At 35.7% G+C, this 27,818-nt stretch overlaps 1 protein-coding gene across 15 annotated transcripts in view; it reads right to left on the minus strand.

Annotated features, from left to right (window-relative positions):
* Positions 1-27,818, minus strand: part of OXR1 (oxidation resistance 1) — a 262,270-nt gene that overhangs the window by 18,749 nt on the left and 215,703 nt on the right. For 13 of the 15 annotated variants that reach the window (XM_074553451.1, XM_074553479.1, XM_074553460.1 and 10 more), the window contains 4 exons: positions 21,905-22,089; positions 17,891-18,675; positions 14,283-14,451; positions 11,012-11,174 (listed from right to left, as the gene is read on the minus strand). In XM_074553451.1, the coding sequence (XP_074409552.1) occupies positions 11,012-11,174; positions 14,283-14,451; positions 17,891-18,675; positions 21,905-22,089 (1,302 nt within the window). Of the gene's footprint in view, positions 1-3,579; positions 3,704-11,011; positions 11,175-14,282; positions 14,452-17,890; positions 18,676-21,904; positions 22,090-27,818 lie in introns of those variants that run through there. The other 2 variants (XM_026792455.2, XM_074553515.1) reach the window with 2 other exon arrangements.

The raw sequence follows: 27,818 nt of genomic DNA on the forward strand, positions 1-27,818 counted from the left end.
CTACTTAAGGGAGTTCCAGCACTCGCAAGCAGAGAAACCAGAGGTTCAGCTGCTGAAACCACAGCACCTGGTGCTTGAGCATAAGCTGCCATTACAGGAGAAGGCAGACTGAGCAAGGTTACATCTCAGCTCTGATACTGCCCTGCAAAGACCCTCTCAGGTATGACAAGAAAGCATCACACAGGCTTAGAATTAACTGAATCACAGCCCAGCATGAAAATATTTGTCTCCTGCTTTAAGCAGAAAAAAGTCAATTAAGGACCAACTTCAGATTCCACAGACCTTTAAAGCCATACAAGAAAAATATAAGTCTTTACTACTCATTTACTTTCTTTTAACTTATAAACAACCTTTTCAAAAATTCCTCTGCCATTCTACCTCAACTATGTTGAGGTATTTCATAATTATTAAATATCAAATTATTACTTTTATTATTATTAAATATTTCATAATTATTAAAAATGCAAACAATGCAACACCCAATAATTCAAAGGAAGAACTATAATAATGGCATAGTTCAGGTTGGAACAGATCTTACAGATCATACAGCTCCACCCCCCCCTCCCCCCCAGTCATGGGCAGGGAACCTTCCACTGTACCAGGTTACTCAAAGCCCCATGCAGCCTGTCACTGAACACTTCCAGGAATGAGAATTCCACAAATCCTCTTGAGAAATCTAGTGCCTCACCACCCTCATAGAGAAGAATTTCTTTGTAGTATCTAATCTAGACCTTTCCTCCTTCAGATTAAGGCCATTCCCCTTAGTCCTATCACAACATGCCCTTGGGAAAAGTCCCCCTCCAGCCCTCTTACTAGAGAGCCCCTGTAGGCTTTGCAAGGTGCCATAATAAGGTCTCTCCAGAGCCTTCTCTCCTTCAGGCTGAACAGTCCCAACTCTCTCAGCCTGTCTCCACAGCAGAGGTGTCCAGGTGACACCAAAACATGGCCCTTGGATCAACACAGTGGCCCTCCTCCAGACTTGCTCCAAGAGGCCTGCATGAGACCATGCACTCATGGCAAAAAACTAACATGATGCATAACCCCCCAAATTACCTAGAACAACCGGTACAGCAAATATCTGTCAAGGAAGGGTTCTAGGCCAAATGACCTCTATAAGAAAGTACTGGATTTCACTCTGCATTTTTATTACTAAAAATATATAATTAATTCACTCAATTACTCTAAAAACTTAATATGGAAAACTGATTTTAAAAATATTTTAGTAGTATTACTGAATTGATGCAACCGTGCATTCTGACATCTACAGAGAAGTACTAAATTCTCATCTTTCACATGCAAGCCCCTATTATTATACCTTCCTAATTGTCAAAGAAATACAGGCATTAGCTTAACAAAATAAAGTTAAGCAATAACTCAAAATAGCAGAAGTTGTACAGGTGTCAAACAATTCAAGCTACTAAACCCAACATTTTAATTCTCTTTGCGCGCTAATAAGTTGAGAATATAAAAGCCAAGATCAGTTTTCATTGGTTTTGTCCCCTTTGGGTATACTGCCTATCCAAGCTGTGCAAAGCACAGACAAGCATTCCCAAAGATGGCAACCCACCTTTTGTTCCCTTGCATTGTGCGATGTCTTTTGTCTGAAATGCTTTAACAGGAAGAACCATTGCCTACATTTTTGACATTCTAGAAACTTACTGGCATCTGTTGTATTGCCACAAAATAAAGAGACACAGTAAATACCAAATATTTACTAAAACATGGAAAGCTGACATTACTAGCTTTTTTATGGAGGAGCATAATACACCAATAAGTCGCCAAAATTTTGATTTCTTACCCCGGGAAAGTATCAATCCTTTCAAATGCACAGCTCAAATTAATAGTATCATCAAGAAAGTAACAAAGGCCTTGATGGTAAATAATCTAGGGCAACTTAGTTGCTTCAAGCTAGCATTTCTGTTTTATTGTATCACTTAATTTTGCCCAGTAACTGTTACTTCATGTCAGATGAGACTTCATCCAAATTCAGAACAACCACTAATGAGAGATTCAGTCAGAAACCTGCACACTTTATATGCTGCCAGGCTCCTTAATATTCTTTCTACAGGTCTTGCATAACAGAAATAATTATGCCAATACTCTTTCCTTTCTGTAAAAAGATTACACTTGCACATTAGGTTTATGAACATTCATTGAAGAAAAAACCCAACTTCAAGAATAGAGCTTGTCTTATCGACATAGCAACATCTTAAAAATATCCCCATCTGTAGGTACTTCTGTAACTTTTTCCAATTTGACTTTTTACATGTTAAAATAACCTCTTCTCTACCTCTCCCACAGCAAAGTTATTCTCCTTTATTCTCACAGAGTCTTCTTTAGTTCAAACAGTCCTTAAAAGCTGGTAAGTATTGTTTTTATAAAATAGTTAAACTCTGGCTAAAGTGCAGTATTGGTCCTAAGGGAAACAATTATAACAAAGGGTACTATTACTCTTTAAAATATCACTGCAAGTTATATCTATATATCTGTGTATCTAGATACATGTTAAAACCACAGTCTTTGTAAACTGAACTTCAGATAGTTTTCACACTGTTACAGGGTATGCCAGAATAACATTTCAATTCATTTAGGCATTACATCTCCTTTCTACTCCACTACCACAGAGGAAAGGTAAAGAGACTATTACTTCAAAAATCTGTTATTTAGGAACACACATTTTATAGAACCATTTGTTACAACAAGTCAATTTCATATTTTGCAACTATCCTGGGTAAAAATAAATATAAAAACAATACATAAAAGATAAAGAATAAAAACATGTTAATAATTAAAAAAAAATAAACCAAAACCAACTCAACAACACCCTTGAAGTATGCTTCAAAACCCAGTAAGATGTAATTCTCAAGAATTAAACTCTCCTGTCATAAAGAGAGTCTAAATGAAAACTATCTTCCAAATTTACCAGAGGGTAAAAGCCCAGTATATTGTCAAGATCACTACTTCCCTATCCTCAAGCTGTTGTTTCGCAGGTCTCACTGAAAACCTTTTCCTGTAGAATCTACTACGTATTAAACAGTACTACAAAAATTCTGTTTGGGGAAAACAACACTGAAAAATCCCAGTTCCTTTCATATATCTAATAAACTGCAAAGCCAGTGTTTTTGCTTCCCCCCCGTCACTATAAACGTGAGAATGGGACAACTGGGGACTCATGTCCATGAATTTAGAAGTATTACCAGACCTTTATATGGTTGACTGACTTCTGAGTAAGTAATGGTAAGTCAGGAAATTTACACTTCTATAATTGTATGCCCATGCAAACTCTTATCCTTGGTACCTAGGCACAAAGCACATTTTGTGAAAAAATGCATTACTCCAAGGGAAAATAAGGGGAAAAAAAAACACCTTAAAACTGCTGAACTCCTTAATGCTCAAAGCAGTTCCTATTATCTACTTCAAATGAAATATCAGTAATTAGATTCCGTTTCAAAGATAATGAAAATTTGTGACTTAGCATCCTGTTTATATATTCAAAATTTAAACTTCCAGAAACTGTCTCTGCATCACAACATTTAAAGACTGTAATAACAGACATGAACATACTACACTAAAAATTACCAGAGTGCATTTACGATTAACAGGCTGGTGCTTTCTTCCCTTCTTCCCATACCAGAGACGAGACATTTCCCTTCTAAAAATAAAACGCGACTAAAAAACAGAAATGAAACAAAACCCAGGGTTGCAGGCTGTTTGAAAGCATTCTCTGTACCTGCTGTAAGCTCCAGGCACAGGCAGAGCCCCACGACGCCGTGACAAGAGAGTTTGCTGGACGCTCACATTTGACTGACAAGGCAGGCAGCAAATGAGCGAGGGTGCAGCAGGGGATGTATCGCAAATGATGACGATACACGAGGAGGAAGGCTTCCTGTGCTCAAACGTGGTTGCAGAGCACTAGTTTGTTAAAAGGCCAAAGTATTTAAAGACACAGAGCTGAATTGCTCATACACAATATTGAAGAGCACAAAAATAATCCCCAAGAACTGCTTGCAATATTTGGTTATAGGGCAATTGCTCATAAACAATTTCTAATGGTAAAGTGCTTGCATTCAATATTAAATTAATAGTTTGTCTTCTTTTTGCTGACAACCTTATATAAACCCTATAAGTAATTTCTGAGCATCCAGAAGCAGTTAGAAGAGAGGTCAGTGAAGATTTAGAATATTTTTAAAAAGGGGATTTTAAAGCATTTGTAAACTGCTAGCCTTGCAGCCTTTTCAGTTTGTAAGCTACAAGAAGAAAATTAATCCTTTTGTCTGTAAACTAAATTTGCTGTATGGGTTAAATGCTAGTCCCAGCATGAAAGTATTTTTGAAATCATGACTTCTTTTTCCCTTAAGGAAGGATGTTTATTTAAACAGGCACGTGCAATACTAAAAAGCATGACAACCCTGTAAGAATCTCCTTGCAGTAGCACTTGCAGTCTTTCTACCCCACAGCCAAAATGAAACACTTCCCTTCCCCCTGCAACATCCCCCAAAACAAACAACAACCACCAAAATAATCTCCACATCATCCATGCTCCAAGTTCTGTCGAAACTATTAAATAGGCCAGGCAGCAACAGAACAACATTAAATCATCGCTCACTCAGGCTGTTGTGCTGTGATCTAAAAGCCAAGACATCCAAGCAGAGAAAATCAGAACTAAAACTTGTATTTTACTGCAAATTATGTACTGGAACACCTCACCTTGCACTACTGTCTAAAATTCAGACGGATAATGTTTTTCTTTTCAGTAAAACCTTTTATGGGAGCTGGCATCTCTAAAAGCAAATTTGTTCTAACTTACCAGAAGTATTAAGGTAGCAAATAAAAACATTGTTATCATTGGAACATTGAAGCTGGGATTTAGGGAATTCAAATATGTAACAATGATTTGACTAAATATATAGTCAAATGGTGTATGATCCCAAAAATAAGCCATATGTCTACTTATGTGCTTGAGTTTTTTTGTTGGGTTTAACTTTCAAACAACAAGTGAACTAATACTGAGGGTTAAAACAAGAACAAAAACTAGACACCCTTAAAACTGCTTCAAGTGAGAATTATTATCAATATAAAAATATAATACAAGCTACAGACATCACCCCCTTCTCTGCCAAGCATGGGAAATCTTAAAGGAATGGAGAACATGCAGCAAAAGTATTTCAAACTTTCGCTGGAAATGAAAACCCTTAAGGCTGAAAGCAAAAGTTAGTAATAAAACTAAATCTTCCAGAGCCTACTTTATCAGTCATCTGTTCCCTGCCCTTCAAGAAAAAAAAATTCTTCCCTAACACAAGCCAACACATTGTTTCTGGGAAGGAAAAACAGAATCTGCATAACTGAATCCTTTTTCGTCCTGCAACATTTTATCTTAAACAATTCTAACAATTTGCTTAGAAGTTTAAAGCTTCTCTCTGAATAAAAACGACGTTTCTTATAGCTTCTCAAAAGGACTTTAAAAACGTGCTCAAAAGAAAAGAAAGCAATAAAATTCTCATGTATTTCTCATGCTCTATCCTTCTTAAGAGACAGAGGTTACCCCAGAAGGATAACAGAACAGGCAGTAAGGGGCATAATTACTCAGTTTATTTACAACTTGCTGTTGATTCCCACATGAATAAGTGTAAAGTTCAGGAGTAATGAAGTTAGAATGCAGTTGAAATTAAAAAATAAAATATCAGGTACTGGCTTCTAACAAAATTACTACTCTGTCTTCTAGAACAAGTGAGTCTTTGTAAAAATTACTGGAGGTGAAGTTAACATTCAATTACAGCAAAGTAAGGTCTAATCCCTTTTCCCTTTACAGGCACCAGAAACACTAAAAGATTACAAAAAGCTATCTCCTGTAGTGTCAATACAACATGGACTGGCACAACTTCTTAGTTGGCTGAGAAAGTTTCCATAAGAAAGGAAGTCTAATTTGAGAAGTCATCCTTTGTTTCCTGTCAACAGCTTAAGGAAAGGGAGGGTGGAAAAAAAGGAAGTATTTTTCCATCACAAAGTTTTCCTGAGGATTTTCAAAGGTATGCTGAAAGCCATTAAGAATCTCAAAAGCACAAGCTTTTTAGCTGAATGGCTCTGCTTTAACTCTCAGCAGAGGGACCATCACAGATCCCTCTATTAGATACAAGAAACAGCCATCAATTAGCCAACTGCACATTCATGACTCCAACTACAGGACAGCTCTAAATCATTAAAACATCTGAATTTTCACTTACAAGCTACAAATAGATTTGAAATAGATTAAGTAGTGACAGTAAATACAGCAAAACAAGAAATACTCTAATGCATGAAGTTGAGACAGTGCAATATCATTCAAGTTAATTACAAAATAATGAAATTGCAAAGAATGAAAGTTACCAATCTCTGCAAAGAGCATTGCATTATGTAAACAGACACCAGAGTCCTTTTCTCCAACCACAACAAATTAAAAGAAACATTTCTACTATAGCGCATGAGTGCTAGAATTGAAGAGACCCATTCTCCAGTAAAAGAGCAAAGCCTATTAGAAATTCTGTGGTAATGCACAGCAACACATGCATGGTGACACATCCAATTTCTTAACTGACAATACATGATGTAAAAACCAAATAACCATTTAGCTTGTATATCCAATTCATTATCACGTAGAGACAGCCTTTCCAGAAACATTGGAAAAAATATTCCTCTTCTGAAGACTGTTAGCATGGTTCATCTTTACACATCCTTTGCAATGTTTCATTCAAGAAGCCTACAAGTTTCAGGCTTCCTCTTCTCTCTGCTCATCCAGTATTATCCAGCTTGTCATACAGCATTATGTTCATATCACATTTTAAATGCAAGACACAACAAGCAGATGTTGCACCAGCATCCAAGCACTGCAGTATACTGCAAAGAATGGAAGCAAATTTACAGAAGAAACACAATTAAGAACACAAAAAAATTAAGATAGAAGTGCATTCTAAAACTGCAATATCCCCTTTAATATAGAAAAATTGTAGGTTCTAGTCCAGATCCAATAAGATCCAAGAACTTAACATCTGAAAAAGGTTTCAAGACTGGGATATTGGACATTGGTTCTTATCTAACCAGGAGACAATCACAGTTTGTGACCTTCACATTTCCATAAATATATAGAAATAGAATTCTGAGACACTCCAGAATATACAGCTTCATTAATGTTGGATGGCTGAGTGTCCAAGTCAAATACCATTTAAAGAAGACAGAACTTCAATTTCAGCTAATAGCTTGATGTAGCAAGCCTTTTCAAACAACATCTTAAGTTCTAACTGAAATTCAGCTGGACAAGTGAGTGACAAATGCTTTCCAGAAGCATTGCATCCATGTTTTCTACAGACATTCAATAGGCAAAATGAAAGGTGATTACTACGAAATGCAAGTCCAGAACGTGACCTACCACGTCTAGGAAAAAATACTTGCAAGTATCTATCAACCCAAGCTTCATTTTGGAAATTAACTTTTAGACAGTTTAAAATCAAATTATTTGTATTTCCTCCACAATTAACAAAATTAATAAAAAAATCAAACTGATCAGCTTCCAACTACTTTAAGACCAGTTTGTGAGTCGTAAGACAAGAAATTTCCTGTTTTCAAATATCTTGTGAATGAGTATTTATATTTACACGGACAAAAATACAACTCAGTCTTGAATAATGGCAATGAGATCAAGTGATAGGGAAGGGAAAGGAAGAATCAATGCTTTAAACAGGAATTACTGTAATGCAGAGCAATTCAAGTGTTTGCTAAACAGATTTCAGGTTTAAATAGGAACCTACTATATGCTCTACTTGAACTTAAAAAGGAAACTAGATTAGACTATAAGTACCAATGGAAATTGTTTCTGAGACATGGCACAACAGAAGGAGTCAGCTTGCTGTCAAGTCTTGCCATGTTTAGATGCAAGTATAGATTATGCTTAGGAGGATGAGTTTGTTTATTAACACATAACAGTATTCATCATTTGTGCTAACAGATATAGAAAGCCATTAGCACTTGAACTTAGACACATCAAGTAAAAAAAGAATACCAAGATAAATATACCTTATAGCTCAGTACAGATGGTAAGAAAACCAGCACCAAAACAAAAGAAATCCAACAACCCCACACAAGTCAAAATACTCTCTTTCTTGGTGTAAGCCTATTCACTGAAGTACCAGATAAAAGAGATATTTGAGAAAAATGGACGGGGATAACACAACTGAGAATTTAGCATCACTTTCATTTCTTAGATAGTATATTAAATAGTTATTGCCTACTCATTTCTAGTGGGTATCAGAGACAAGTCTTTACTAAGGGCTAATCTTAAGTGAAAAAGTATCCTTTTTATAAAGCTTTGCTAATGACACAGGCAGGAAGACAAATACTGAGTAACAACATCAGCAACAGCAGCTGCAAGGCGCCTCAGACAGATTGTTTCAGACTGTGAATTAGTCACCTGTACTGATGCTAACACGAGACAGCAGTAGATTCATAATTATTTCTAGTAAGTCAATTTTCTATCAAGGGTACAACACAGAAAGAAAGTTAAAGGAAGTGCTGGAATTTTCCCTGACATTATGTACAATGCAGTATTCGATCAAGGTACAAGTAAGCAGGCAAAAACTGAAGTTTGAATGAGCATTCAGTCCTATTCATTGATAAACTTAATAAACCAACACCTACTACTCATTTCATTTACTTATCTTTGCCTTTGTTTATTACTTCTTCCCAGAATTTCTTTTCCACTAAACCAGCATAGACTTTCTCAAAGTAATAAAAGCTGCACCTGAATGTATTAAAAGAACTTGCAAAGAAACAAAAGCTGTTTCAAAGCACCACCTGGGTTACCCATTAATCCTCTTCCCTGTCCTTCTAGTTTTAAGATACTGTACAACGAAAGCAGGAAGAACACATTTTGGAAAAGAAAGGTACTCCACTACCTTCATCCTTTGCTAGATGAACAGTACTTTGTCATGCATTTCCACTTCCCTTCCACCCAGAGCTCTCCTATCCTTGTGATCTGAAAAAGGCAGCCTGTTTTTCAGCCAAATACCCAGAAAAAGGCTTCAATTATACTGTTCACCTGCTATTTTAGATTGAACCTGGAGCAAAAACTGACAGAAGAAAAGCTTGCTGCTGCATTGAAGGAAGGAAGTACATGGATTGAAAATGATGACTGAAATTCAGTGGCAATAATGGGTATGACAACAGTGGCTACAATTCCCTATATTTACTCATATTTTCTAGCATACATGTTAAAAGCCACTAAAATGCAGTTTTATGTAATGACAGCTCAAACCATCCAGTACTGTCAAACATTTCTGATTAGAAAGTTTTTAAGAGCTTTCAGATTTGTGCTAAAAGTCAGTCATAGGAAGTCACAAATTAAAATGCACAGAAGACCACACTAGCATATTTCTTGTACTTGCATAACATTTTTTATAGTTATCCATCCCACTAATCACATTAGCATATAAATCCAGAAAATTATTATTTGATAATATTAAGAGAACCAAGCTTGACAATTTCACATAACACACAGAAAAAACAATGTTTTTGAAATGTTTCCTATGACTGTTTCCAGAGAAGACCTAAATACAGGCTTAAGGTCTGGCCTCATTCTGTGGGAAATAACTTACAGATTTTAATACTTGCACAAAATGTATTGCCTCAACTACTTTCAGAAATTGTTTCTAAAACCTAACACATTCCACCATGAAACAAACATTTTCACTTTATTCTGTGGAAATGATTCTGTAGTTATATTAAGGTGTCAAATTACTGAAGAGCTCAGTAAAGGAGAGATATACTGTGCTTTAAACCATAACACGGATCACTATTCACTGATACCCATGTTGCAAAAGGCCAAATTTTAAAACTCCAAATACTTATGAAGGCTTTGAGCAAGAGTTAACATCAAAATACATTGCTGGTAAAAACTCAAGCAATACATATGCTGAAAATATGAAAGTTAAAAAGACATGTTTTTATGATACTAATTTCAATGTCTCAAAGCAAAAATGGTCCACCCAAAATCACTGAGTTGCAGGGAATGTTTTGCAACTATGGCCTAATTCTTCAATTAGCTACATTTCAACTCTGAATCCAGAGTTCTATGGTTCTAACTTTTGGAACTAAGCTACGACCTGTAGTTAGACTATTGCAGTTCTTTAAAATTTCTTTTATACTCTACATAAAACAGTGTAGACTTCCTTAATTTCAACATGTTCCACTGCAGGGTAGGAGGAAGAAAAACAAAAGAAATCTTACAGTCAGAGATTGCAATTGCTGTCCCAAGACTCAAACAATGCAGATGGGATACTTCTACAATATATATATGACAAGAATCATCAAACTTTTGACCAACATTTGAATGTACAAGACTGGAAGTGCTTTAACTGCATGTACACTACAAAACAAAACCACGTGGACGTGTAAAGATGTGTCCATAGAAACACAGTGGACACAGATTCACATGAGAGAAATGTGCTTATTATTAAGAAAAAAAAAATAGTTCCAATTACAACATATTTCTAAAATACAGTCAACAGCATTATAATGCATGAATAACTCACAACTGAAAAGTTAATTACTAAATTATTTAAAAGACATGTCATTAATAGCTGTTCTTTTCCTCTTTTGTGGTCCCATCCCTTTTTTAGATTCTTACCAATAAACACTGGACACTCTAAATACAAGAATAATAAATATCAGAAAACTATCAGTTTATGAGACTGAAAATTAAGTCTGCTTCACCAAAATTCCAACTTTGTTGCTGTACTCATATTCCTTTCCCTAGGAGTTTTAAGTTACAACTTGCTCCACCACAAAAAAAATGATTTGGACTTGTGAAATGTTGCCCTGATCTGATGTCAGAGTAAAGAATTAGGATGGCATAAACTGAACAGCCATGATCATGATCATCAGACTAATAAGGTGGTTTTTTTTCCTCCTGGAAATATTTAATAATATTTTAATATATTCTAATGTGTATTAAAAAAAATAAATCTTTGATACTGCTCTTCCTTACCTCCCACTCTTTAGCAGCATCTTCAGTACTCGATTCTTCACTAGTTTCAGGCTCATCCTTCTTTTTTACCACTATAAATCCAGGTTCCCGAAGAGAATCCCCAGTGTCTTCTGCATATATTTCTGGACTCCACTGGATAAAGAAGACATACAAGTGATCTGTCCTAGAAAAGTCAAGTTATGACACAGAAAAAAAAATAAGGTAAATTTGTGATGTTTAATAATATCAAGTATTTAAAGTTAAAATAAAAGTGCTATTTCACATTTTACTAGATATTAGAGACAAATTTGAAAAAAACCTAGCTAGTTCTTTAGGGTTTTTTTTTAGTTTTTAAATATATGAAGATGACTCTGGAGAAAAAACCAGGAAGCAAGTTGGCAATGGATTAGCTGTGATTTCACATATAAGTATGATCTTTCAACCACTTCTGTCCCATTGGATACCTCTGCTTAAAATTGAAATAACTCCCAAAATAAAACACAAAGACTTTTTTTTATCTTATTTAGAAAGAGTTACATAAAGCCAAACAAAATTAGAATTCAAAAAATGTCTGCATGTTTGTTTTCCCTATGCCTGAAGAACAACTGACCACTTCCAAGACATAATCAGAATTATACAAATTGTGGAAAGTACTACAGATGTGGGGGAAGACTGCTGAAAGCATGCAGATGAATATACAAATCATAAAATCAAACTACAGGCTATTCTAACTATAATAAGTACCAAGATTCAAAGTTACTTTATTTTAAGTTATGTGCCACAAATTACACTGTTCTTCAGTTAGAAGGGCAAAATCACCCAAAATCACAGGAGGAAATTATTTGTAATCCTAACAGATGTCAGTCTACCTTGTATTTGCTGCAGGTGCACAGACAGAGCACTCAGAAAAAGGATTTGCAATGCATCCACTAGTATCTCTTGATCATGGAAAAGAGAGTAAGAGCTAGAGCTTCATGGCTCTGGTTGCAAGACTTTGAATATTCCTTATGTCTTTCTATTCCTTATGTCTTTCTCCAGAGATATTTGCTATATCTGGGTATTGTATTAGCATGAAGAATAATATTTGAGCCTTTTCTTCTCTCTTCCTTAATAATCTTTGAAAAACTGAACACTTATAGAACAGCAAGAGATACAGAACTTCAAAGTTTCTCAAAAGTGCAGTTATATTTTTCATGTACCACTGCCCAAAACATTTCTGCACACAGGTATGTAGTAACAGTCTCTGAACAGGGTCAGTTATCCAGAATTACCCTTGTTAAGACTGAGGCTCCTGAAGAACAACGATAAAAGGGGAAGAAAAAAAAAAGGGGAGGCAAATCTTCCTCTGGCAGTAGCAAAGAATAAAACATTCTGGAAGCATAAGTTTAGGTAAATTCTATCACAGAAGTCCAAAGCAAGAGGCTGCAGACTCCTCATGGACTGAATGAGGCATCAATCTTAAGTTGTCATGCAAGTATGAAAGTTTCTTCAAGTTCTGATTTTAGCTCTTCAAGAACTTTGAGTTATGTATAATTATAGCAGTTAGAAAAAGGACATGAAACTTGATGCTTAAGGAACTACAAGACTCTCCTTCCCAGACCGGCTCCTTTGAGAGAAAGAACACTGAAATAATGCTTTTCTCTCTTTTGTACCACTCGGTGACACAGACAACTGGATTGGCACTAAGTACTTTCATCTATGAAGACTAGCACTCAACAAGGTTAACACCAAATTAAGAAAATGAACTCCCCACTATGAGAACATAGCTTTTTCTTTAAAAAAAACCATAGGACACACATTGCATGAATAAAAAACTGATACTGATAGTAAACTACCCCATTCAGTTAGAGAGAGAGACTGAGAGAGACCCTTCACAGATGAAAATAATTTCCAAGGAAGTCAGTACAGGCTGAAAAAATAAGAAACCTTTCTTCCAAAATATGTGATCAATTCTGCTTTATGCTGAAGGTAAGTACTTGCTACATTAGAAAATGAATCAAAGAGACAGTGATCATTTTAATCAACTAATCCTTACACCATTGCCATATATGAAACATTTATCTGATTTCAAATTAAATACGATACTTCTAGAACAAGCAGATTTGAGTTAACTATAACCACAAGAGAACTCCTGGCCCAGACAGGATTAACAGCAGCAGAATTAGTGGGACAGACCTTTGACTCAAAACTTTGCATCCTCTTTACTACTTAAGAGGTTTTTAAAAGCTGGTGAGTGAAATCACTACCATGGACTCAATTCTACCTGTTGGATAAGTATAATACTTGATATAATTTCAGTCCATCACACATTTCCATCCACAGTGGACATAAAAAGACTACTGCCTTTCTTGTTGCAGCCAATTTCAGTATAAAATAATTTTAATTCTGTAATCAACCTTTTCTCCTTTAGATGAAAGAACCCCACTTACTTCTAATTTTCCTTATATGTTACACTTTCTAGGCATTAAATAGTCTTGCTGTTTTCCTCTGGACTCTCTCCAATTGATCCATATCTGTCCTCACTGCAGTGCCCCAACTGGACATTCTATGCCATTCAGCTCAAAAGAAAAGACGGAAAAGTGACTTGATCATTGTGGGTAGGTATTTACACCAGATGACAACTAATATTTTTTTGTTTCTTTCTTTTCTCCCCACTCTTTGACAAGGATGTAACACCCCTAAAAACCAATTTCGGGCTGAAAAGAAGTCACAGTTTCCTAGCAGTAAAAATAATCTCAGAACACAAGGCTGTACCAGTGAGTGAGCATGAACAATCTCATGTCTTTGAATGTGTTCAACAAATTCAGGTATTTTTCCAGTAGACATGCTTAAGGTGGCTCATGGAAAGGTTTTACCTTCCATATACAAGGTAAGACAAAAGAATCCCAGCTAGCTCTTCTGAACTCAGAAAGGATTTTTAGAAAGTTTCCAAATAATGAGAAGCACAGATAAAGACAAAAATTTTGCTGCAGAATTTATTTCCTCCACCAGACACCACTTGACTCTTTCTTTTGTTATTTACTTGCTATAAACAAGAGGCTAAACAGTATAATAAGAAACTACTTGCCAAACTCCCAAGTAACTCAAGTAAATCAGTAAAATGTCTCTAAGCTAATGAGGTACTCCAATGGCAAATACAACACAAGCCAATCAACATCTTCAGACATTGACCCTTTTTTGTGATCACTTAAGAGAGATTCAGTTGCTGCAAAATTTTGAATGGTGCAGAAAAAATGAAAAGCTCAAACACCTACTGGCAATTGCTGATTTTTACAGTTTGCCTCTGTCTTACCTTTCTTGTGGAACAGCAAACCAGTACTCATGTTTTTTGTCCCTTTGTGCATACTGTTGCATTGTAGCACTTGCTTGAGAAACGAATGTTTTTCTCATGGGTTTTCCAACCCTGAGACACAGAAATTTGTGAGATCGATGCCGTCTTTTTTCTTTCATAACAGAAGAACCTAAAAATAAAGACAAAGCAAGCTGTCCATGAGGTACTAAAGAGCTTAACAAAATTATTAATTAATTTTATAATAGACAATTGAGGGATATAGGATATTTATGTAAGTAAGTAATGGGAGATGATATAAGTAGTAATAATAACAACCTGTTTTGTTATGAACATCACAACAGTGGAATTAACTTCAGAGTACAACATACTAAATTCTAACATTCATTTCTGCTTCCAACTACAGATCACATTGTTACAGCATTTCATCCATGGAAGTATTCAAAGAATTCTTGATGCATACTCTCAACATTGAATCACCACCCTCCCACTATTAAAGAGTATCACACATACATGAAAAGATGTTATGTTAGATATGTATTTTGCCTTGATTCACATGTGTCAGAGATGTTGTTAGTTACTTATCATTTACAAGGGAAAACATCCTGGCCTTACTGATACAGGACTAAAATGAATTTTATTTTTTTAGCTATATCAAACACCTTAATGGTATGAACACCACCTCAGGATGAAGGATGCTGGATTTTGCAGTACAGGATTTTTCTCTCTGGTGGTATATTTAATTGAACTCAAAGAATTATAAGACTACCCTCAAGGTCTGAACTGTCAAGTCAGCACAAAGTAAAATAAGAAGCCTTCTTAAACTTTTTTCTTTACTAGATGATTTGCCAAATCCTCCAGTCACAAGAGACTTTTTTTATAGCAAGAAAGGAAAATGTAATTTTAAGAGTTATTAGGATCAGTTATGACAATAAAGGGTTTATCCTAGCTCTGGTATTATATGTACATACAGATAAGTTTCAGTTTCCCAGGACACATCTTTTCTTTACCACTAAGCACAGAAAACATCACCTTCTTGCTCTATAAACATTTTCTCAATAAGATTTTTACCATGAAGTTTAGAACAGCACTGTTTCACAAAAGACTATTTTCTTCCTATTAACTATTTAAATGTGGGACTCCTAATTTTCAGCCATATTTTCAGTCAACATTTTAGAATTATACCTGCACTATATAGTACAGTAAATTAGCCATAATAACATGCATTGTTTGGAAGTATTTTATTAATGTGTAAACTCAAAGGTAAATTGACAGATTAAAAAAATACATTAAAAGAAACAAAAATAAACAAAAAAGCCTGTTTCATAGGACTGGCATGCAAACTCTGTGCCAGTGTTACATAAATACTCTTCAATGACTTGGCATTTTTGATTTTGGTCCTTCAGAGGCAGCAGATTAGGACTTCACTGAGCTTAGAGAAGTGGGATTATGGCTCCAGCTATCAGATAAAGTAAAACCAAACAGTTTAGCTCTGCTCCAAGTCTCAAAATGACTATTTCAGATGCTTTTTTAAGTAAGCTCTCCAATATCTTCTTGTGAATTTGATACAGAATTAATGAGAAAAGATTTCAGCAATGGTTACTGTGTCTCATTCATCTTGTCTTTCCTTTAAATGTCTGCCAATATTCAGCTAAGCTGTAAATATTTTGACATGTTATCATTAATGATATGTTAACTTGTTTTTACACACACAAAATTAGAGATTGTTACAATTTCCCCAAAATATCAACCACATCTAGCTTTATTTCAGTCCACTGGTTAACAAAGGTGTCTATAAAAACAGAAGCCTGGGCAACAAGAAAAAAAAGTAGATACAAGTGAGACCTTTTTAGTTATTCTAAACTTGATGTGTCTACTCATAAGTATTTACTTGCATTGCATGACCTCAACATTCAAAACAAACATTCAGATCATTAATTCCAAACTCACACACCCAACCTCTTCAAAGTTCAAAAAACAATAGTTCTCAAAACCTAAATTTTCAAAACTGCCACAAAAGAGAAAAAAATCAACTAAGTTCCTGCTATATGAAAGGGGCAAAAAGACTGCCTAGGTAAGTTATTGATCCAAAACTCATAGTATGACTACTTCAGCATTTTATTTTGAGAAAGGCTACTTGAAAGTGTTTACTATATTTCAAATTTTAAATGACCTGATGTTTTTAGTGACCTGCTGCTAACAGATGTCCTATTCATTTTGATGTTTTTCAATAGTTATAAAGCAGATCTATGCTTTTACCTTGGTTCTGTTTCATCATGCCTGTAGAAGATTCACAAAATCTATCTAGATTGAGAAATACTACTTCATAATTTATTCATTTATTTGCATTCTGCTAATACAACATGCAAGAATAAGAGATGGAATAATTCCTACTGAAGTTGGATTGAATTGGTACAAATTTCCAAAAGGCATTTTGTGCTTTTTGTGTTTTTTACTTTGTACTTTACCCCATCAACTTTGAGGGAGGCAGCAGTACTGTGTGTACATAAGGTTTCTAGCCAGCACTCTTCTGTAGAACTGTATGCAGACACTTTTTTGGTTATATCTATATTTACTCGGCAAATATACAGATCACATAACAGACGAACAACCTGCAGTCAGCCAATGATACAACCTTACAAAAAAACAAAACTAAAGCATTCAATGCTACTGAGTTACAAATATTCATTTGTAAGAGAAGCAGCAATTGTGCCAAAGAACACTTAGTTTTCTAAAATACCTGATTTTTCTTAAAGTGACAGCCAGCAACTACTGCTAGCTGACATCCACCAGAGGTATTAGAAAGTAGTATTAGTAAGTATATTAGAAAGCAGCCAGAAGTATTAGAAATACTTCTAATATTTAGGGCATAAAAGCCAAATTTATCACAGAATTATCTAAGTATTCATCTGCTTCAAATTTCAAAATTCAGTTACTTCATTAAAAGAAAAACACTCCAACCCAATCAACCAAAAAAAAACCCAAAAAACCAACATGCAAATAACCATTATATAAGATTTTGAAGTGTAGATGAACTTCTGCTAACCAAAGAAACAAACAGTTCAGTTGTCTCTATTAGTAAGATGGGAAGACATCAGAAACTAACTTGTGAATTTTTTAGAAAGCAAATTCAAATTCACCAGAAGCGTATTGAAGTTGTTTAAAGGCACAGCATATTTCTTGGTATGATAAAAACTTGAACAGACTTTAAGGGTAGCTTCCAACTAATAATCCCAGGACCCTGATCTTTGCAGAAGAATCAAGGTAGTGAAGAAATAAAACCTAGCTGTTCACTGTATCCACAGTGCTAGCTTCCTAATCTCCCTTACTTTTCCTGAATCAAGCTTTTTGGCTGCTTAACATTGTTCTAGTCGTCATCAAAGTAAGACAAGATGCAAGTGAAACAGCATTCTGAAAGCATCAAATATTTTCTCCAAAAGTTTATGTAAAGTTTAACTTTGGATTATCTTCAAGTCAATGAGATACTTAACCAGCACATGGAGAAATACAGTGTACAGAATGAAAAAAATTCAAAATTTTCATTAAACTGGAGGTTAATAGATTTTAAATCTGAAGGTTAATACTGTACCCATCAATACCCACTGACTCACCTTCTAACCGCCCATCTCCTGCAGATACAGCTTTCTGGCTGATCTCTTTTTGTGAATCCTGGTGCATGTTTTCTCTTTGTTGTTTTGTTTGTTGCATAGTGTGGGTCTTCCAGAGCTTGCGGAGTTCTTCAACTTCTGCCTCTGAGTCTTGACTTTGCTCTCCCACTACTTTTCCTTTACTAGGTGCCTCTTTCCTTTGAGAGTCTGTGGTATCTTCACAACCCGGACATTCCTCTTCCATCTCATTATCTGCTTTTTTTCCTAGTGAGGAACCCTGATCCTTGCCCACTTCTGTCTCCTTGCTGTGCTCCTCACTACCCTGTGATCTTTGCAAAGACTGCTGGAGGACATCTGCAGTGTTTTCTCCAGATTCTCGTCCCCCCTTTAAAGACATTTTAGCACTTTCTGAACTTAAGTGGGTACCAAACTGTTTAACACCTACAACCATTTCGGCACTGGGCTTTAAGTCACTGGCAGCTTCATTGGAGTCTGAAATGACTGTTAAACATTCAGCACTAGTCTGGTTTATTGTTTGGACAGATTCTGATGATGCTCCAGAAGATTTATCTTGTTGAAGCTCATCTGAGGAAACAAGTTCCTCCCGTATTGGAGAGAGTTCTGATTCTGTGAATACATCTTCTGAAAGAGACTCCTCTGTGCTTCTTGGGGCAGTACTAGCACTGTCGTTGCCCGTGTCCCGAACCCTGGAATCCGTGTCATCTGTATTGCTCTTTGCAGCTTTCTTGGAATGGCCAAGTTCCCTTACTGATAGCTGTTCTACATCTCTGTTGGGCAAAATAAGAATCTTGTTATAACCTCTAAAGTATCAAGCTCTTTTCTTCACTGTTTTGATCAAGCTCTTAAAAGAAACAAACACCCTAAAAACCAACTTACTCCAGAGCATTAGTAATAAACAAGCATAAAATGTGATACCATCATGGTAAACGTGGCTGACCTTTTGCCAGCACAACACAGCAGGGACTTCCTAAGTTCATGACATTACTTTCACAAGAAACTCCTATGAAACTAACAAGATTGTGAGAGGCACTTAAAGCGTAGAAATAAAATAAAAACCAAAGTAAAACCAACAAAAAGCTACACAAAACCATAATCTCTAAAGCAGAAAATCATCCACAGTTTTTTAGGTTTTGTCTCCCCAAGCAGTCAGTACAATTGTACAGACATGTCCCACTCTACAAGGAAACTGACACCTAGCTCACAGGTAAGACATGAATGGCAGAAATCACCTGGTCTAACCTCAGATATCAAAGCCAGTAAAGGCAGAACAGTGGGAACCATCAAAGTATATCTCACTCTTCTGCCCATAGAAAATACCTGAAACAGTGTTTAGTGTCTTCAGCAGGTACCTAACTTTGAGGATATCATTGTTTGGCAAAATAAACCCCAAACTACTTGATAAAACTGAAGATGCTGATAAATAGTGTAAAAAAAGGCAAGCATAAAAATTTATTTTACCCAGAGGAAATAATCTTGCTTAAACCTGCCTTTCAAAATAAACTAACTAGATATTCTATGACTTTTAGAAGAGGAAGACAAGAAAGGTACTATGAACATGCTCAAGTAAACCTACAGAACTCAAGCTTTTCTCTGTTGCCAAAAAACCTGGGCAGTACACAGCCATCACAAAAAATTCTCATATTTAAACTTACTCGTGACTAGAGTTCTCAATGTCAAATTCTTTGCTATCAGAAGCATACCAGCTCTTCCGTTATCTAGTACTAAATGCTTTTAAGAAGCTTGTACATTATTCTCTGTTTTGAAGGACAATAAATTCACTCCACAGTCTCATAAAACTTACATTGTATTACTGAGATGCTGTTGAAGTTCAGGATGTTTGCAAAGCACATGCACCGTCTCATCTAAGCATCAACATGAAACTTGCAGTAAGCTGACTGAATGATTTTGCTTACAAAGCATGTGGATTCAGCTTTAGAATTCATTACCTATTAGACTAGGCCATTTCTTTAAATTTGCAGGATTATGCTCATTATAGGTGCTCCTATAGAAGCACAATGTAAGGTTCATGAAATCCATAAAACATACAGTCAGATGTTTTTGTCCAGTTTTAGCAGATGGTGGCTTATATATAGAAACCATACAACATGAAATTTTAGTTCTAAGAACCAAAGCATCCATGGGGCTTATGACCATTTTCCATACCAACAATCTGAATACTGAAAATAAGATTGATTTCCCAAGTTTAAGCAAGTTTGACAGTTGGAAAAATTGTGAGAATAGAAGGAGGTTAACTACAACAGCAGAATATGTAGAAAAAAAAAACAGTGAAAAAACATGATTTGAGTGTCAAATACCTCAAGACACATGGGTCTTGTCAGATCTAGCTGAAGATGTTAGGACTTCCGTTTAGACTTATAAGATTTTTGTTTTTCCCCAAATGTACAAATATGCCTCATATTTAGCTAAGTCACAAAAGTGCAGGGACTGAAGAAAATGCTAGCAGCTAGTGTTCCACCCACTAGTTCATACAGCTGACAAGAAAGATAAATCAAATTGGGCATACAGGCCTCTGAATGCAGAGTATGACCTTTTATTAGCAGACACGTTTTCATTCCACATGCTTTCATATTATAAACAAAAGAGAAAATGCATGTGCTACAAGAGCACAAAAATCAATAGCATCATTAAGTCATTAACAAACTAAGCATTTTAGAAAAATACTTGTTTTGCAACTGCAATAACATGACTCAAGCACAGAGTTATCTAAATCTTTCCACTGTCTATCAATTGAAATAGGAACTGCGAGCTACTTTTTAAAACTCAGTCTGGAAAATAAACTTCCAGAAAAAAAATATGCTGAAGGCATCATCATTCTACATCAAAAGCCCCAAAAGTACTACTGTAGCAACATGTATTTCAGTTGCCCTTTCAACAGACACATGACATTGGGCAGCAAACAAGACCATGCCAAGATACCTGTTCATTCCCAGGTTTATGACAAAACTGAGCTCCATAAATGGTATGAGGCAAGTTACTACTTCTGAGTGTCCATACAGTTAAGATTATCAAGAAAGACATGCTTAAGGTACTACCTATTTAAACTGTAAGAGGATATTTTTATGAGTCACTGATTATCTTAAAAAATGTAACTATTTTAAGTAGGGTATAGCATTACACATCAAGCAAACAGCTTTTCACTCTCCTGGTAAAAGAAGCCCACTTCCCTACAGCTAGATAATTGAGGCACTCTGCAAATGTTTGTGCTTTATGGGCTATGAAAGGTAAAGGTGACATGATTTGTTTTTAATTTTTTTGGATTTCAAGATAGATTTTATCTTTTTATGATGACAATATAAAAGCTCGCCATAGAAAAACCAGAGAGAACGGAACAAAGATTTCTCTAATGCTCTTCAAATTTGATTTTAAATGTCTGCTGCACTAAACACCAGTGCTTAGATTCACCAATACAAATTTACTGTTTACGCCAAAAAAAGACTATACCTAAGGTGAATATGCAGTCCCTCCCCTAGCCATAAAGGGAGAAAAACATACTCCTAGGCTCAGGATAATATATACAAATCTTAGAAAATTAGTTTAAATCATTTGTCAGAGCAACAAGATTGAGAAGCAAGTGAAAAATGCTAAATAATAAAAATTTGTACCTAAAATTGTCAAAGCTGCACTTTCTTATTTTGAATACCAGTTTTTAAATTATTGAAGAACCAAACAACATTGACTACTGTTTCCATAGTAGGGAAAGGACAGAAGAAATTATGTGGTACTGCAGATCTCTATAAGAGACTACTGGAGAAAATTAGTATCCATGTATGCAGAAGAAGATTTATCCTGCATCATATATAGGATGTGAGAACTGAAGGCAAAGCAAACTTCCTATAGGATCTTTCCAAGCCAATCTTTGATATTCTTTCCTAACAAGAAAAAGAAGGAAAATGCTGGTTTGCTAGTTTTGTATGGTCAGCAATGTGGCTACAGGTCAGATTTACTCAAAGCTTTACAAATACTGTTCTATCTTACATGCTTAATGACTCCTTAATTTTGCTGTCCACAATTTCCTTATACAGAGCAGCTGACATCACTTCTTCCATTGGACACATGATGCCATATTCTTCACAGCCATTCTCTTGGACCAGAGGATCCATTTTATGAGGATCAAACATTATATTATTTGGCGTCACTAGCAGCACACCATTGACCGTACCCTAAAATGAGAGGGAAAAGAAGTGGTAATTTTTCTCCTTAAAATTTCAGCTTATTCTTCATTTTTCAGTGAGAAAAAGGTGTTTTCTAATTTTTTTTTTAATAAAGTCATTTTTAATTTATTTTTAAGCAAGCTGTTATGCTACTAAGTCACTGTTAAACACAAGAAACTAACTTTTTATGGGGAAGCAAATTAATACCACCTGCTTTCCCAAAATAAAACAGTTTTATTCCTCACAAGTAATCAATAACTGGTTTTAGTAACATAAGAGAAACCTTACACACTGAAGAACACACTAAACAGCTCCTCTGAGATAAGGAGAAATCCTTCCCACATAACCACAGGGACTTAACTGGTAGGTTTGAAAGCAATTTTTGTCTAAAACTTGACTCTTAAGTATTCTGTCTCACCTTCTAGTATTTATTTAGAGAGACCTTAAAAACCTATCATTTATCCTAATTTATTTTACACAAAAGTAACAAAGAGGCTGATGCAAATCCTTCTAACTTAATGGACACGATGACTGATTGAGAAACATTTACAGAATGAAACTAGAATAAAAAAGACTCAAGATTATCAAAGACGAAACTTTGGATGGTTTTAATCACAATGATACTACTGCAGTACACGAATGCAAGTAGAGCTTAAAATTTAACTATGAAAAGCTTTGAGGTTTATATTCATACTATGAATTGTAGGGTTCTTATACAATACAAGTATAAAAACAAAGTTAATTTACAATATGTTCAATTCTGTTTGAACAAAAAGTTAGAAACACATGCAAACAGTGATTGCCTGCTAAAGAAATTAATTTAGCTGTTGGAACAGTGGAGTTTGAGCTAAAACTATGAACAGAAGAAAACCTAGCTTTAAGTAGAGTGACAGGAACACTTCAGTTACAGATCTTGACTCTTAAAGACTTTACAAATCTTGTCAGTCATTCCAAATTTTCACGCAAGAACTCAGTTCACATGCTGTTGAAGGAATTAAATATTTACCTTACTGATAAAACATTCATAACTATTATTAAGGGTGTGTATTGGAGGAGACTGTTTTCAATTTGGTTTTGAGAAGACATTAGCACAGCACAAACACAGATACAGTTCTTCTAAACTGGAGAAATTTTGTTCCCAGGTGATGGTTGATGACCTTCACAGTAGGAAAACAAAGATTTTTACCAACCAGTAAAAACAAAAGTGCAAGTTATAAAAAAACCTCAACCAAAGCAAGTGTTATTAAAGTCTCAACAATGACCAATGCTATTTCTAGTACAGAAAAATGAAGACATGTCTCAAAAGCAACCCAAGCATCTGTGTTTGAGTCTTTTAGTCATTCAGTGCTTAATCAGCTTTCATATACATCTTTTAGAGTGCAACACACGTGCTGAAGACTTTGAAGTCAGCAGAAGACAGCTACATAATTCCAAGGTGTTTAAAGTACTGAAACAAGGCTGTTATGGCCATTTCTTTCCTAGCCCTGTATTGTGGAAATGGACTTTCAAGGTTGTCCTCCAAGAGGATAACTGTCAAGAGAAGTCTACATTTTGTTATATCTATTGTAGTCTACAAACAAATTTAACAAAACTGCAGAAGTCAACGAGTCTACTCAGAATGACTGCTTCTCTTTTGACAAATATAACTTCTGTCAATTCAGTGCATAATTAAAACAAAAAAGCAACAGCTTTTCTACATCTGAGCTCTTTCATCAATGGTCATGAAAATGGAATTTTATTAATACTCTCTAGATCTGACCCAGAAATTGTCATAGTCTTGCTCGCAGTTGGATTAGATGATCACTGTAGGTCCCTTCCAACCAAAATATCCTATTCCGTTCTTTCACTGCCCAAATACTGCATGTGGATCTTCAAAACAGCCAGGCTGAAGAGAAAACAGTAAGGTTGTATGACTGCTCTATCTGAAGGATTTAAGTGTTCAACACCAACTTCCACAATTAGTATTACTCAGTAGAAAAAACCAGTAACTGAGCTCACTAGAGAGCTCTTCATTTCCAGAATAATATGGTCCTCTTTTGTACGCTGTCTCATGAACCTTTCTCGATAAATTAAGTTCACAGGAAGTGCTAAAGCTTTTGAGGCAATAAAGAGATGATATTATTCTGTCAAGGGATGTGCTGTCACAACTAAGATATCATTTGTGTCAACAAACTCCAATGCTTTATGACTTGCTTTCAAGAGCACAGATAAGACTGCCTCAGCTGAAAGCACAGGCCCAAAATTGATTAAAGAAAAAAAGCTTCATATGTTTGACATGGGTCATCTGAATATTTGAGTCACATCTTCAGAATAACATGTATGAAGAACCAGTTCCACATAAAGCACTAATTTCAGTTGTCTTGCTTCAGAATCAGTTTTAGCAGTTCAGAAAACACCAACTTACCCCTCCCAAAACTCACAAGCCAGGCTTGTTAGTATCTTAAGCAAACACCGTGGTATCAGGGACAAAAATCTGTGCGTGTGCAAGGCTACTCACTATATAAGAAAAAGAAGTTTAAGAGACCTATTGTAAACAGAAGCTTCCTAGAGAAGACTGACAATGATCCACCTAATGGCAAAGAATCCCAAACTGGTACATTGAATAGAATTAAGGATTAAAGCTTACCTCTGCAGCCTCAAAGACACAGCTAGAAACAATAAAAGCTTATCTTGACCTTAGAAGAAACCCTCAACACCAATAGGTAGGCAGGTATTCAACATGAAAATTAATTGGAAAATGTATTTCCATGTCAAATTTACTACAGCAATAGAAATTGAGAATTCAGACCTAGCAGACTTTTATCTGGATTTGACAAAGTGGCTGATCAAACACTTCACTTGCAATTACTATAAGGATATGAAAGATTACAGAGGTATCTTGAAAACAAGAGATTTATAGCACCTTAACAAGAGATGACCTATTTCATCCTTATCTACCTAAAAAGCATAATGCAACAATTCTGGTCCACAAGTTACTAGACATGGTCCACAGTTACTAGATGAACACCTTAGTATACTTTTCTAGAGAGGAACTGTTGCTCCAAATTAATAACAATTAAGTTCCTAATAATACATTAATTAGCATTAGTATTTCTGTCACTTTTCATTATTATCTCCAAGGATCACTGAATGTTAACCCAGGTAGCTAAGCAATGCTCAGGTAAGAGCCAGATAAAGAAGCATTTTGTTTGGCTGCAGATTTTAGTTACTAATTTTCAGACATGCCAATGTTTGTGACACTTGCTCTTACAATTTCTATGACTCTTAAAGGAAAAATACCTTCTGTCTTTACTACCTTGTTTGCAGGAATAAAAGTTTCCTTAAACTTATTACTCAATAGATGCTGTTTCTAGTATGGACAGAAACCAAGTGCTGTTGTTTCTGGGAGGAAAAAAGAACATCAGAACAAAACATACAAGTGGGAGCACACAAGCCTTTGGCCAACTGCTCATTATGCTCCGTCTTTCCTGAGAGATGGGAACTGCAGCAACTTCAACATTTGAGAGCGAACACCACAGCTTTGCATAAGTCAAGAAAAAATTGCATCTGTTCTTTAAAGGAAATATCTGAAACTTTATTTCCTTGTTGGAAATGAAGCATCAGACAGATTTTTATGTTAGCATTCCTAAAATACTCATACTCCAGAACTATTGCATCAGAGTACACAATGATGAACTCCTGAGCATTTTAGTATCATGCACTCATCATTTAAGGCTCTAAAACAACTTTTCTGGTTACTCATATATATTTGTGCACTATGGCAGCAGATGCCACAGTCATATAATAAAATATCCAGGAATGGGTAATAAAGGTGATGCCAGAAAAAACCCTGGAGTATCTCTGTATCAATAGTGTGGCTGGCAGGACCAGGGCAGAGATTGTCACTTGGTACTTAGCACTGGGAAGCCACATGTCAAATATTGTGTTCAGTTCCTGATCCCTCAATTCAGGAAACACATTGAGGAGCTGGAGCAAATTCATAAAATAACAGTTAAGCTGGTGAATGGTCTAGAGATTAAGTCCTGTGAGCAGCAGCACAGGGAGCTAGGCTTGTTCAGCCTAGAGAAGAAGAAGCTCAGGAGGGACCTTATTACTCTCTATGTGAGAAGAGGTTGTAGCCAGGTGGGCATTGGCCTCTTCTCCCAGGCAACCAGGGACAGGACAAGAAGAAATGGCCTCAAGGTGTGCTAGAGGAGGTTTAGGCTGGGCATCAAGAGGAACTTCTTTACAAAAAGGATTGTTAAGCACGGGAATGGGCTGTCCAGTAAAGTGGTGGAGTCACCTTCCCAGGAGGTTCAAGTACTGACTGGATGTGGCGCTTAGTGCCATGGTCTAATCACCAACATGGTGATCAGGAAAAGATTGGACTTGACCTTAGAGGCATTTTCCAACCTAAATGATTCTGTAATGCTGTTCTTGGTAAGTAACTTCCAACAAACTAACCTCCCCTGCCATCTTATAAACACCAAAGATGAATGAGAGCCTAGTCTGCTCCCCATATATAATCTCCTTGGTTCCTTGCCTTTGGAGCAAGGAAAAAGTTCCCAAGCTCCTTCTCTGACCTGGTTAAGCTACTGAAAATATTTTGAGTGTGAATATATTCTTCAAAGTGAAGAATATTATGGGCCTTATTTATGAAAAACAAAGCCCTTATCTACCAATATTAAAAAAAAAGATGAACCCAGCTTCTCCTTTGTGGGCAATTAAGTTGGGTCTTCAGCCCAGATCCCTTTAAAATAAATCAAATACTCACTTAACATTTCAGAAAAGCTCTTTGACTCAAATTTTTAAAAATTCAATTTTTCGATATAGCCACAAGAATTATTTGTGCTAACAATGTTGTTAGAGATCTGCAAATCAGAGCACAAGCTCAAGCAAAAACACTGGACAATGGCATACACGCTACCAACTGCTACATGACTCCAGTCTACTGATGTTTGCTCTAATCTCCTCATTTTCTAGTCCTTGGGGAAAAATAATTTAAAAGATGAACATCTATAAACAACTCAATGTTGCTACAGAACCCTGGGAAACAGATTTTTAGGGCATCCTCCAAAAATAACCAATGACTTGTTTCTCTTGGACCATAATTACTAAGTAGATGAGAGAAAAAATACTATGAAAATGAAATACAAACTAGACTCTGCATGCAGCTACTAAGTAGTTCAACACGATACTGTTACAGGAAGTTCTGGTTTTGGAACAAAACTCCCCAAAACAGCACTTGTAGAAATTAAGTTTCCTGTATGCAACAGATTTTAAAGACATGAAGTAAAGTTCTGTTCAGGTGAAATTCTGATTTAAGATCCTCAAAGAGAAATGCTAAGCCATTCTATTACTAGAAACCATGTGGAAATTCTAGGTTATTAAAAAAAAAATAGATCCCTTGAGTCTTAAAGCTGCTCTAGAAAATATTAATCCAGATACATAAAAACATACATATGGAAGGTAGATTAAACTGCACATGTAGATATTCAGTTCTGAATCAGTTGTGTTATCTTACCATTAAAATTCCTTACACCTCAGGAAAGGGAAGCTCTAACTCCCATGTAAAACCTGAGATGGAAATCTGAACAATCATTATAAAGGGAGGTTTAAAGCCAAACAATCACATTGGTGAGCCCACGCATTAAGATTAAGCAGCTTAGTAAAACAGTTCTAAGAAAGTTTGAAAGGATTCCTAACAAGAAGTTCAAATGTAAGTTCTCTAAATAATTCCACTGCATTCTTGAACACAC

This window comes from Zonotrichia albicollis, chromosome 1 (genome assembly GCF_047830755.1).
Source record: "Zonotrichia albicollis isolate bZonAlb1 chromosome 1, bZonAlb1.hap1, whole genome shotgun sequence".
NCBI classification, from domain to species: Eukaryota; Metazoa; Chordata; class Aves; order Passeriformes; family Passerellidae; genus Zonotrichia; species Zonotrichia albicollis.